This window comes from Charadrius vociferus, unplaced genomic scaffold, assembly GCF_000708025.1.
Source record: "Charadrius vociferus isolate BGI_N301 unplaced genomic scaffold, ASM70802v2 scaffold298, whole genome shotgun sequence".
Classification (NCBI taxonomy): domain Eukaryota; kingdom Metazoa; phylum Chordata; class Aves; order Charadriiformes; family Charadriidae; genus Charadrius; species Charadrius vociferus.
In genome coordinates this window covers 4,099,714-4,113,531 of record NW_009649936.1, presented here as the reverse complement: position 1 = coordinate 4,113,531, position 13,818 = coordinate 4,099,714, and the positions used below count along the sequence as shown (strand labels likewise).

Here is a 13,818-nt window from a genome sequence, read left to right as displayed (position 1 = left end):
CCTGCACATCTCCTGCTGAGTGCTGCATTGGGAAAAGGAAGCCTAGACAAATGTTTTGAATTTATGAATTTAGTCGGAGGTTTTGAAAGCATTCTTTTTCAAGGAAAAACAAGTTACAATGTTTTGCGGAGATTCCTCCCTCTATCTACATCTTGCTGATTATTTTATGATTTAAAACACACACCAAAAAAAAAAAAGTAATTCAATCACATGCTTACCAAAAATCACATTGCACTGAACTGAACAAAAAAACTAATTTCCCACACTGAACAGAGAAACTAATTCCCCACACTCAAACAGCAACGTGCTCAGTTGCTGTATCAATTATGTATCTCAGTTTGATCATGCAGCAAAGCATGTTTGCAATGTTTGCATGTTTGCAATCAAAGAAATTGGAAAAAAAGAAAACTTTAGGGGAAACTGGATAACTTTAAACATTAACTTTAAAATGCTTAACAGACACCTGCAAATAAACTGAGAGGAGAAACTTAAGGTACTATATTCAGGCTGAAGTAAGAACTATTTGAAGTAAGAACTATTTCAGCCTCCGTGTTGCGCAGATCATAACCCTAATTCATCTCACCTCCTAAAAAGCTCCTTAGCTGGAATTACACATTAACACAAATATCACAGTACAGTAATTCACATGTATAATGAGCATTTGAACATGCAATGAAACAACCTCACCCTACCCAACAAAAAACTTCGGCTGGTGGTGCAAGACCACCCGTGGTATTACAGGATTCACCGACCACATCAGGCAGTGCAGCACTGGTAGAGGCAATTAGCTTAACCCTAAAGGAACCAGCTCTTGTCTCGGAAACCACATAAGCCAATGCTGGGGCGGTGACACGATTAAATGGATGGTTTGGTGAAATGGTTACAAAAGCTTGCAGTACCCAAGTTACTATCGCTGCATGCCATGTTGTGCAATGCCATGCAAAAGTGCCGGTGGAGAAAGTGCTACTGCAATAACACAAAGAAAGCAGCAGTGCAAGGTGCAGACCTGTCCAAAATGACTCAGAAGTGCTAACCATATCCTGGTCCTGACCTAAATTCCATCGCAGGTCAATAGTAAATATTCTTGTGACGCCTGATTAGATCTACAAGTGCTCTGAAAAATCCCACACAATGAATCTCATTACAGAAGCTGCCTGTTCTCAGCCACACCAATGTGGGAGACTGTTCATCATTAGCAGCATAAATGTGATTTTCCTGCAGAGAAAGCCAGGATGCGTCACTCAGGTCTTGGCAGACTGACAAAAGTAAAAACATTTGTTTTAAAACTCGCCCACATTTAAGCTTGCAAAGATTTGATCACTGATTTGGCACAGACTGAAACACTTTAATTTGTTTTCAAAGATTTCTTCCACTAAAAAAACATTTTTTAAAAATAAAACCTGGGGCTATCCACTCTATCATTTCTGCCTGTCATCGACAATGTGTGCCAGCATTTACATCCTCCCATCCAACCACTAATCACTGTTTGCAACTGAAAAAAAAAAAGCCAGTACAACACTAAAAAGCACCATGAAAATTTAGAGTATCTAAATAACGTCATGCCTACCTGGGCCATTATGTAAAACCACAGATTATGTATATTATAGAAATAACCCAATCCAAACATCGCAGTGAAGAGTCCGCTAGCAAGCATTCCGACTGTCAGATAGTACCGGATAGGCAGCCGTTCTCCTATTATTCCACTTGGAATGTGGAAGAAAAGAAAAAGAAAGGTGATAATCAAAAAATAGATCATACCCCAAGGCTTCACAAATAAAGAATATTTTTGTGTTGTTTAATTCTGGTTGATGAGAAACTTTACAGGTAACTGCTATTTTTCTTCACAGCAGCACATGAGCAATTTTTAGCGCTTGACAGGGAAAACCAACAAACGTTTAATGTTCAGTAACTGCCAAGTGCTGATATCTGCACAACCATCTTTTGGGGAGATACTCCCCTGAAGCACACTGGAAGTGATTTGCTTACGTAGTCACTTTCCAAATGACCTGTAAGGTGGGACATGTATCCAGCCATCTAAAGTGAGACTTGTCTCCCTTGCTAATTATTCTAGTTACGGAGGTTCTGTTTTAAGTCAATGAACTTGACTTAAGTCAATGACTTAAGTCATTGACTTGACTTAAGTCAATGAACTTGAACATGACTTCTGTTTGAAGTCATGTCTGACTAATCTGATAGCCTTCTATGACAAAGTAACTAGATGGGTGGATGAGGGGAGGGCAGTGGATGTTGTCTACCTTGACTTTGGCAAGGCTTTCGACACTGTCTCCCACATCATCCTCACAGGAAAGCTTAGGAAGTGTGGCTTAGATGAATGGACGGTGAGGTGGATTGAGAACTGGCTCACAGATAGAGCTCAGAGGGTTGTGGTTAGTGGCGCAGAGTCTAGTTGGAGGTTAGTAACAAGTGGTGTCCCTCAGGGGTCAGTACTGGGCCCAGTTTTGTTCAACATATTCATCAATGATCTGGATGAAGGGATAGAGTGTACCATCAGCAAGTTTGCTGATGACACAAAACTGGGAGGAGTGGCTGACACGCCAGAAGGCTGTGCTGCCTTACAGCGTGACCTCGCCAGGCTGGAGAGTTGGGCAGAAAGAAACCTTATGAAGTTCAACAAGGGTAAGTGTAGGGTACTGCACCTGGGGAGGAATAACCCCATGCACCAGTACAGGTTGGGGGCTGACCTCCTGGAGAGCAGCTCTGTGGAGAGGGACCTGGGAGTCCTGGTGGACAACAGGATGACCATGAGCCAGCAATGTGCCCTGGCGGCCAAGAAGGCGAATGGCATCCTGGGGTGCATCAAGAAGAGTGTGGCCAGCAGGTCGAGGGAGGTCATCCTCCCCCTCTACTCTGCCCTGGTGAGACCGCATCTGGAGTACTGTGTCCAGTTCTGGGCTCCCCAGTTCAAGAAAGACAGGGAACTGCTGGAGAGGGTCCAGCAAAGGGCAACAAAGATGATTAGGGGACTGGAGCACCTTTCTTATGAGGAAAGGCTGAGGGACTTGGGTCTCTTTAGTCTAGAGAAAAGAAGATTGAGGGGGGATCTTATTAATACATACAAATACTTAATGGGAGGATGCCAGGGGGATGGGAGTAGTCTTTTTTCAGTGGCACCCAGTGATAGGACGAGGGGTAATGGGCATAAACTTGAACATAGGAAGTTCCATCTTAACATGAGAAGGAACTTCTTTACTTTGAGGGTAGTGGAGCACTGGAACAGGCTGCCCAGAGAGGTGGTGGAGTCTCCCACTCTGGAGACATTCAAAACCCGCCTGGACGCTGTCCTGTGTAACGTGCTGTAGGTGACCCTGCTCTGGCAGGAGGGTTGGACTAGATGATCTCCAGAGGTCCCTTCCAACCCTGTGAATTCTGTGAATTCTGTGAATTCTGTGAATTCTGTGAATTCTGTGAATTCTGTGAATTCTGTGAATTCTGTGAATTCTGTGAATTCTGTGAATTCTGTGAATTCTGTGAATTCTGTGAATTCTGTGAATTCTGTGAATTCTGTGAATTCTGTGAATTCTGTGAATTCTGTGAATTCTGTGAATTCTGTGAATTCTGTGAATTCTGTGAATTCTGTGAATTCTGTGAATTCTGTGAATTCTGTGAATTCTGTGAATTCTGTGAATTCTGTGAATTCTGTGAATTCTGTGAATTCTGTGAATTCTGTGAATTCTGTGAATTCTGTGAATTCTGTGAATTCTGTGAATTCTGTGAATTCTGTGAATTCTGTGAATTCTGTGAATTCTGTGAATTCTGTGAATTCTGTGAATTCTGTGAATTCTGTGAATTCTGTGAATTCTGTGAATTCTGTGAATTCTGTGAATTCTGTGAATTCTGTGAATTCTGTGAATTCTGTGAATTCTGTGAATTCTGTGAATTCTGTGAATTCTGTGAATTCTGTGAATTCTGTGAATTCTGTGAATTCTGTGAATTCTGTGAATTCTGTGAATTCTGTGAATTCTGTGAATTCTGTGAATTCTGTGAATTCTGTGAATTCTGTGAATTCTGTGAATTCTGTGAATTCTGTGAATTCTGTGAATTCTGTGAATTCTGTGAATTCTGTGAATTCTGTGAATTCTGTGAATTCTGTGAATTCTGTGAATTCTGTGAATTCTGTGAATTCTGTGAATTCTGTGAATTCTGTGAATTCTGTGAATTCTGTGAATTCTGTGAATTCTGTGAATTCTGTGAATTCTGTGAATTCTGTGAATTCTGTGAATTCTGTGAATTCTGTGAATTCTGTGAATTCTGTGAATTCTGTGAATTCTGTGAATTCTGTGAATTCTGTGAATTCTGTGAATTCTGTGAATTCTGTGAATTCTGTGAATTCTGTGAATTCTGTGAATTCTGTGAATTCTGTGAATTCTGTGAATTCTGTGAATTCTGTGAATTCTGTGAATTCTGTGAATTCTGTGAATTCTGTGAATTCTGTGAATTCTGTGAATTCTGTGAATTCTGTGAATTCTGTGAATTCTGTGAATTCTGTGAATTCTGTGAATTCTGTGAATTCTGTGAATTCTGTGAATTCTGTGAATTCTGTGAATTCTGTGAATTCTGTGAATTCTGTGAATTCTGTGAATTCTGTGAATTCTGTGAATTCTGTGAATTCTGTGAAAAGACGCCATCTCCAAATGGCAGCTAATACTGCACATTTTAAGATGGGTTCAGAATTATTTTTAGGAGACGTCTGCTTCTGTCCTTTGACTACAGAGAAAGCCAGGACAATCACCTTAGTCTACATGTGCAAGTTGGAGACTGGTACAGTTTGGCAACATATATTCCAGCATATATTTCTTCATATTGCATATGAAGGCACGACAGGCTAGATCGCGAGTTGGAAAGCGTTCCTGCACAAGGCAGTCAGGATGGGTGTGGGTAGGAAGCTTCCTGTGTACCAACAGGTATGATACCACTGGGGACTCAGGATAATGCATTTTCTTCCACAGTGACTAGCACAGAGATGGGATAATTACATCCAAGTTCTCACTCTCTTCACCAGAAACTTTAGAGAAGGAAAGGACAATATCTCAGAAGTAGTACAGTCTTGTATATTAACAGTAAGCAATGAAGCAGGTTTCCAAGAGACTGAGATTTACCTTAAATACATTCCAATTGCATATGCACACAGAAATGAGTAATCCAGTGCTCCTAGTAACTGTTTGTAGTTGTTCTTATCTAAGAATAATTATCAAAACAAATTATCAGTTTAAACATACCAATAACTTCCCAACCATTTTTACATATTACAAGAAAAATGTTAGCAGACATGCACTGACTATTAATTTTCAATAGGCACTTTTAGACTTAAGTATACATTTTGCAAAACTTATTTTATTTAACACACCTCCGCCCCCCAACTGACCCTTTTGTCTCTAACATATTATGAAAATATTGATAGGCCCATTCTTAACTCCACCTTATTCAAAACAGCATTTTGGAAGAGAAGAAAACATTAGTTATTAACAACATGCCCTTTTCTTATGGTCCTTAGACAAAAGAAAACACAAACTTTCATGGACTTTATTGAAAGTGGAAAGATGTGTTGCAAATACGTGAGGTCCTAACAGTCAAAACGGCTAAAAAAATCCGTCATCATATAGGCTTTTAAGGAATCAGCTTAATATATATTTTAAAACGGTTAAAGCCTTTTGCATTTCATTTTCCAACTACTCACAAGGCACAGAGATAGATGTCCAGTTTAAAAAAAAAAAAAAACCACAACACCACAGGGTTCTGCTCTGTACAGCAAATGACCATAATCACAACTAAATGGGACTTGCAAACAGGATGGAGGGAGCAGGATGGACTCCACCCAGATAGAAACACCAAATCGAGACCTGAGCTCATACTGAGAAAGACAGTTTGTGTATTTGCAGGGAGACACAATTCCCACTGATGTTGAGAATAAAGTCACATTTATTAAAGCGTTCCTTCTTTCAGTGTTACTCCCAGCTTGCCGGCTACGTTGCCTGAAAAACAGAGCCGAAAGAACAAGTCCGGAGTGCCATACCAAACGGGTAGCTTTGCAATAACCTGTGCGTTCATAGGAAAAGAAGGACACTGGAGCTCAGAAGTCTCCATTAAGAAAGCTAACTAGGGTTTTAGACAAGCAAACTCAGTCTCCCCTTGGTCCAGGGACAAGAAACAGCAACCAAGTTTAACTGCATCCCAATACGCTTGGAAACCTGTATGACTCAATAATTTCAATAGACTGATTACCTTGCAGCAGGCAGTTAATAAACAGAATTTTGCCCACAGAAAATCCAGAGCTTAGATCTTTAATTATCTTTGAACAGAGTAGGACTTTTTTTTAATTGCTAATTAAAGAATAATTACAACGGATGGCTAGATAGACTGGAGTGGACTGGCACATTGACAGAATGGACTATTCTACTTCACTGATGTTCTTGGTAGCAATAAAAGTGTCAAGGAATGATTCAAAATCTCTATTAAATCCAAATATAATTTTAAGTAGGCGAATATTTTTTCTATTTAAGTGAAAGGTCAGGTTCATAAGCTATTCAGCAAGTTGTCAACTCTATTCTGCAATAAAGTCTCCCATTTTTCTCCATTAAAATGGGGAGAAAAATATTCTCTCTCATAGATAAGGACTCTAAAAAGTTCCAATTTAGATAAACATCAAGTAATTTCATTTAAATGATTGCTGAATCTTGAATTAAAAAAGCAGAAAATTATAATTATTTATTTTATTTTATTCTTCACCCTTTTTTTCCTTAATAGACATCCTAAGGACAAATCCCATTTTCTGACTGAAAAGTGATCTACTGAAACCATCTCATAGCTATCACAGGTAAAATAATGTCAGTTGTTTAAGTGTCTTTAAGTAGGAAAGATATCCTTAACTAAGTCAAAACTTGACTTTCTTTGCGGAAAAAAAAATAATCAGTAAGAACATGGAAAACAAAACACCCCTCTCATACACATCTACTGAATCCCTCCACACATGAAGAAGAAATAGCAAGAGGCAAATAATCTGAGTATCAGCTCATTATGACAGAAAAAAAACAAAACCAAAATCAAGAAAACAACCCTTACCAAATGGCTCCCAACCACACTGAGATACATTAGATGTTTTTTTGACAGGCTGAATCCGGACAGCATATTCTTTGTAGGAATCGAGTTCAACTTGTCGTGAAGCAGCACAATGCTTATGCAGCTCTCCCTGATACAGAAAGGAAATTTGAAAATCAAAAATACACGTGTGACTGTTAATCCCCATACAGCAACAAATTTAACAATTCTAGCTCTATGTGAACCTGTGTCAAACCCACTGAAATCAGTAAAATTGTTAGCCATTATTAATTGCTTAGTATTTTGCTGGGTGAAGCCACCATCACATGCAAGAGTAATTATGTATTCAGAAACAACATGCTATAGTGAACTGGTGTTTCTGACACTGCAGAATTTCAAAACTCTTCACTAACATCAAGCTACTTTGCCCCTTGTTACTCGTTGATTATATACAATACAGCCCTGGGGGATTTAATTTATGTTTGGCAAGTTATATAGGCCGAAGATTAAACTAACAAACCTAGAATTAGACAATATTTTGCCCCCAGCTTCACTCGGAACAGAGTCCAAAGTGTACAGACAACTATGACTATGATGTTCAACAGTACTTGGAACAGTCTTATAAATGCCAGCAAAATTTTATGACGTTTGACTCCTCAGTTATGAGCAACTTTTCTCAAACATACAAACGCAAACCTGTAAACTCTTAAATATCTCTAATTAGATTAATTCACATGAATTAAGCATAGGCATAGCTGTTTCAAGTCTTAAGCCCAAGGATTAAATGCATATGAAATATTCTAGGTGTGGTCTCACTGAAGTTTATCAAGTAAATGTCACTGCGTAATAGCTTTATCAGTTTTTCATCTTTTATACCATTCCAAGTTAAAAGTTCAACACTGCCTTTCACAAAAGAAAACACTGAAAAAGACTACTTCCGGGTGTGACAGGAGTAGAAGGATGTTTAAACAAGGACGCAACCTTGCTTACCTTAACTATACTAATAGGTTTCCTTGATAAATGGAAGCTGGCATACAACAAGAAAGTGAGAGAGAAAATGAAGGCTCTATACCTACAATATAAAAAAAGAGTATTTTAAAATTATTTTATTCAGATTTACTTTTAGCACGTTACACGAGTCATTGGTATAGTAGTGGTAATCTTGGAATAGCGAAGACAACTTTTTTTCATGTTCTCTAACACCCTGAAGAACCACCCTAGCAGTTATGCTGCTTTACAACATCTGCTCTGATCTAGCTTTTGGAAGGAGCTTGGTAGCACACAGGTATGGGCAGGACCACATGACAGTGCTCTGGAGTCCACAGAGCTGATCTGACTTGTTTACAGCCTTCCTTCGGGGGCTATTAACAACATTAAACACAATGATAATCAGATTTCACATTTCACTGTCTCATCCGGTTTTCTGGTGCGATTAGGATATAAATGATGGCGCTGTGAATTGTCAGTTTGGCTGCTGTGGGTTACTACTTCTTTCTTTCCTTACTGCTTTTCAGATTTTGCTTTACTTTTGCTTTCCTCTGTAACCAAGGAAATCAGCTATTTCTTGAGATGGACAGGGGGACGGACACTGACTGTGTGTGCTGTCAGCTGAAGCACATGAACATAATTAACCAGCTTTGGGATTGGGAAGGAATTTTTCCTTGTACCTTACTGGCATCTTTGGGTCTTTCTCTGCAGTTTATCTGAATTAAAAAGGCAACTCAAACTCCCTGTCACAGCAAGAGTTAAACAAAGATAATCCATTCTATTCTGTTCTGTATCTGCAGTACATGTTTCAGTTGTTTAAGAGGGAGAGCGTTTTGTGGATTTGTGCTTTTAACAATACACAAAGATCAGAGTGTATCTACTGGCTCCTTCTGGCCTTGATCTTAAAATTAACATCTCTGAGTAAAAGAACATGTATACATACGAAGGTCTGGTATCACAAAGCCTACTACTGTCCCTAATTTTTAAATTAACCTTTTTCAATCATTTTCCGCCTTATAAACTTTTACATAACAAGGATCTTTTTTTATAGTTCTGGCATATTCACAGAGACATTAAAAAAAGAGCAAGTTATACTGTGAGTTGAGTTATTCACCCCCATAACTGAAGGCATCCTCACAAGTGATAAAACTGAAATGACTTTGTCCTTGCTGCTCTACTAGAGAAAGCATGAGATAAAATTGCTCAAATGGGAAGTGTTTGGTCTTTCATTTGTTATTTTTTTTGTTATTCACACACGATTGACTCAGTATTCTATCTCAGAAAGCACAAGAATTGATGCCACCCAACTTCCAGGATTAGTTTTCTGAAAGCAAAGGGGTTTTGGTTTTGTTTGGGTTTTGGTTTTTTTTTCCTCAATATTACAGTAGCAAGAACTAAAACTGTAATTCTACAAATCTATACTACTTATCAAATTATGGGGGACAAAACACATTTCTGGTTACAAAGTGAAAGCTAACCTTCAGCAGCCCTCCCACCAAAGAATTTGAAAATAAAAATCTGAAATTTAACCCTTCAAATACATACCTTGAAAAAAAAAAAAAAAAAAGACAAAAGGTTCTATTCTCTAGCACACTTGACTAATAAAGGTCTGTCTGGGTCCCCCCAAAGTATCTCAATTTTTAAATGTCTGTGATATTTATTTTTCGTACAACTGACTGTATTTTCTTGCTGTATATATTCAGCAATGAAAAAGCAAAAATAGAGCAAGGCAACAGTATCATCTTTCCCAGATACAAAATCACATTGTCCAAAGCAAAGATCAGCACCATACTTCAAGACTTACCACTGATCTCGTGAAAATGAAGTGACGAAGCGAATCCCAGGAGGAAGTTGAGCCATCTACTCTACAGCTGGTAGCAAGTTTTAGGCGACACAATTATGTACTTGTTATGAACGTTATATGTTCTTCAGAATGCGTAACAAAGATCGTCCCAAAGCCGTGCGATGGTAGGCTGCTAACAAACGTGGAATATAGTCTGCCGAGTTGATCTCCCTGTAGGTTTTCTTCATATACCTTCAGTCACAACGTGGCAAGTTCTTCACTCTGCTTTTGTTAATTGCTGATCTTCAAATAAGAGAAGCAGATAAGTAAATATTCTTATCAAATTATTATGATATTCTCTAATAACATTTGAATCAGCAATTATCTATTTCAGAGACAAGTAATTACCATAACTAACCTTCTAGACATCAAAAATGTAATTGAGAACTTTAAGCCAATATAAATCGCAGCCTTTTCTGAATTTTATCATGTACTTTTTTTAGAAGTCAGCACAGTATAAAGCAGTGGGGACACAAGGGAAAGAAGCACTTGGAACATGACAACACCAGCTGACATCAAAACACACTGCTTTTGTTCCAGAAAGGCTACAAATAGGCAATTCCCCACCTTACAAAGATCTATTTTAACACATCAGAAACATTAATGAGGTTGAAATTTGTTCAAAAAATGACTGCAGTGCTTTCAGCCCAGAACAGAGACTTCTCCAGTTTGAGAGTGGGTGCAGCTGAACAATGCTGCCAGCAAGGCTTGACCAGCATTCCCTCTTCCAGCCGGATTTCCCTGTCCCAGTATCAGTGCTGCACAAAGCACGACAATGTCAGAAAGTTTGGAAAAGAAAAAAAAAAAAGTTTTTTCACCACTTGAGCTCCTGCACCAGCTCATCCAGCACGAGGGAGAAGGCAGGCTCACGTGCATAAGTGACATGCAGGGAAGAGGGAGACCGTGGCAGCATCAATCCAGCTTGGTTTAAAAATCTTGTAGAGTTCCTCCCATTTCTTCGAATTTGGGCCAAAGCCCCTCAACAGAAAAAGATACACAGCACCCTTTATTAAAGGTACTGCAAGAGGAACTAGCTGCACTGTTACTTTGCAGCAAGCCTGCGCCAACTGTTGACTTGGGGATAAGATGACAACAGGCACTGTAGGCAAAAGGTGTGACTGCAACTGATGCGTGCAAGCCAAGCCTCCCTGTGTGCTAACAGCAGAGCCACCACAGCAGGATGTCAAATAACACACCAGGGCCTGCAATATAACCCCTGCCCTCCCGGTAGCCCAGCTAGAGGGCTTAAGGCCAGCACCAGCCACTTCCGTGCTCCTGGATGGGAAGTCGGTAGGATATAGGACTAGCTCTCCTGGTAAACCATGGGAGGTGAGCTAAAGCAAAATCTCCTTTGAAGAAAACACACCTGCCAAGACCAAGGGCTTGCCTTAACCTGGGAATTTTAGTGGCTGCCATGGGCAGGCAGAGGTGTGAGCCTCTCTCTTCTCATCTTTTTTCTCCCATCTTACTACAGAAAGCAAAACTACTCCTCCTCAGCCGGCTGAATGACAACACCAAACAGTATCTGCTGTGTCAAAGCTGGCAACTTGAAAGCTTCACTATCCACATAGGCTTCTTCCCCAGGAACGGAGGAAAACTACCACCTCTTCTTGTAACAGAGAATCCCACCCAAAGATCAAGAGTCTGCTCCCTTATGCTAACACATTTTTGTCATACCTTTAATTTTTCGGCAGTGGCCTGGTTCAGCTTGACACCTCCCCCCCTAAAAGTAAACTGACTTGCTAATCTCGTTTGGCATGTTCCACCTCCCCCCCAGGCCCTGAATCAGATAACTGGTTGTGCAATTAATCAGCAAACCCCATAATCATTCCCACCCAACATGAGTTTCCCACCTCCTCTCTGAGGCTGCAGAGGTTAGGGAAAGTGCAACCCTACCCCCTCTTCCCCTCTCCCACCCCCAGCTTCGGGTCCCTGCCTCCCTCTCTGTCACACCTTGTAGTCATACAGCCATGGTTTAGGTGGCTGATCCATCAGGAAACCTGCCCTGAAAAACAGCTGATCCAATGGAGAATATTAACTCACTCCGTGGCCACCAAAATGCTATATAGGATGAAACCGAAGCAGCAGGAGCATAACAGCAGGGACTAAAGGTGGAACAGCCCGTTACAGCTATGGTGAGCTAGTTAGGTCAGCTGAACTCTAATTTCAAACCAACAACTGCCTGTTGGTAATCTCATGTTTGATTGAAATGAGCCATGGATAGCTCCAGTGGGATAAGAAAGGTAAGAGGAAAAAGACATGGGCACAAGCAGCCCAGAGTAGGGGTGAACTTTTCTTCCAGCAGTAACAAGTCTGTTTCAGGGTGATCCCAAACCTCGTTTCCCCTCTCTTGCAGTTATCCCAAACACTAAAAGTATTATTTAACTGACCACACTTTAGGTGAGGTGACAGAAATATCTACAGGGGAAAAAAAGGGGAGAGGTCAGCAAAGAACAAAAATTTGAGGTCATAAACCTCTTTAAACAGTCCCCTTAAAATATAATGGGACAAGTGTCATCACAGAAAAGTAATTGTTTAACAGGTTACCGTTTAACAGTGTAAGCACAAAAAGACTTCACGCATCTTACAAAAAGGTTTCCATGCTAAGCGGTCACACAAGGTTGCACATCTGTGCACCTGCTGCACAGATCATACTCACAGCACCTCCTAACAGCACATCCTGGCTGTAAATCCAGAGTCACAAGGCCCCAGCAAAGACAATCGGACTATTAGCAGTGTTTAGAGAACTGCACTCTAACTCTATTTGACCCGGGCTGATTTCATTTCATCTGCTGCAGGCAGAGAGACCCGAGTCCTCATTTACTTGTCAACAGCTTATCTCTGTGCCCATATAGCCATAAGTTCCTCTGACATTCATGTGCTTTTAATAAACCAATAAAACTTCCTGCACAAAAGCAAAGAAACTTGTGGCAATAAAACTTGTGTTAACAGGTTATAAAGATCACATCCTGCTGTACATTAAACCAGATTTTAAAACCAAGCTATTCTTCAGAAATGACATTAACAGGCTACAACACACAACTGGTAGTTTACCAATGCCTCCTTTATATTTTCGTTTTACTAATGAAGCCCAAGAACAAACTCCAATTCAATCACTTGAACCACTTTGACATTCTTTCATTTCCAACAACTATTTCACCAGACAGCGGCAACGAACACTTTTGCTTCCGCCTTGTTGCACCGCAGCGCGTTGAGCCAAGTATTCTGCTACTTACTTTGAATCCGTATCTACCTTCCAAACTTCGCATCGCTTCTTCAGCCTCCCCGCTGCCCTGGCTGAAACACAGCTCCTTCCCTGTTTTGGGAAAACACAGGTCATTCCCCGCCGCCCTTCACTGTTCCAGGCCCTGCCAGCCATGGCACCTGCCTGGCCCCGGCCCCGGCCCCAGCCCCGCTGGGCACGCAGCTTCCCCTGGGGGGCAAGACACCGGTTCTGCCCATGCGGAGACAGTGGGTAATGCCGAGTCCTCATCGGGGTGTCCCGAAGGACTCCAAGGGCCTGTAGACACACGATCAAATGCACACCATGCTTCATGCCCGACACCCGAGCCGTAAATGGCCAATTCCATCCGTTTTGGACCTTAAACGGCCGTATTCCTTCCGTTTAATAGGGAAAGCACACGATTACTCCCTCCGCTACCAACGAAAACCCAGGGGTAACCCCAGAACAACCCTCCCTGGGGTGCGGGGCCTGACCCCGGCGGCAGGGGTGGGGTGAGGAGGTGTCTCTCCGCCAGCCCGGCCTCGCAGAAAGGAAAAGGGAGAAAGCGACACAAAAGCTGAAGGGAAGAAAACGGCGGTGGCGGTGGCTGCCGGGCAGGCGAATGCCTGAGCCCCGGCAGCACTGCAGCCGCCTTCTCAACGCCTCCGGCGGAGAGCCGGGGCCGCCGCCGTGCCCGGAGGCACCGGTCTTC

At 41.2% G+C, this 13,818-nt stretch overlaps 1 protein-coding gene across 1 annotated transcript in view; it reads right to left on the bottom strand.

The window, feature by feature from the left end:
- The window catches only part of SLC37A1 (solute carrier family 37 (glucose-6-phosphate transporter), member 1), a 33,230-nt gene extending 23,330 nt beyond the window's left edge, over positions 1 to 9,900 (bottom strand). The window contains exons 1-5 of the mRNA XM_009891381.1: positions 9,845 to 9,900; positions 8,044 to 8,125; positions 7,078 to 7,204; positions 5,118 to 5,196; positions 1,568 to 1,703 (exon numbers count right to left, since the gene is read on the bottom strand). Of these exons, the coding sequence (XP_009889683.1) occupies positions 1,568 to 1,703; positions 5,118 to 5,196; positions 7,078 to 7,204; positions 8,044 to 8,125; positions 9,845 to 9,900 (480 nt within the window). The remainder of the gene's footprint in view (positions 1 to 1,567; positions 1,704 to 5,117; positions 5,197 to 7,077; positions 7,205 to 8,043; positions 8,126 to 9,844) is intronic.
- Between the last annotated feature and the right edge of the window lie 3,918 nt (positions 9,901 to 13,818).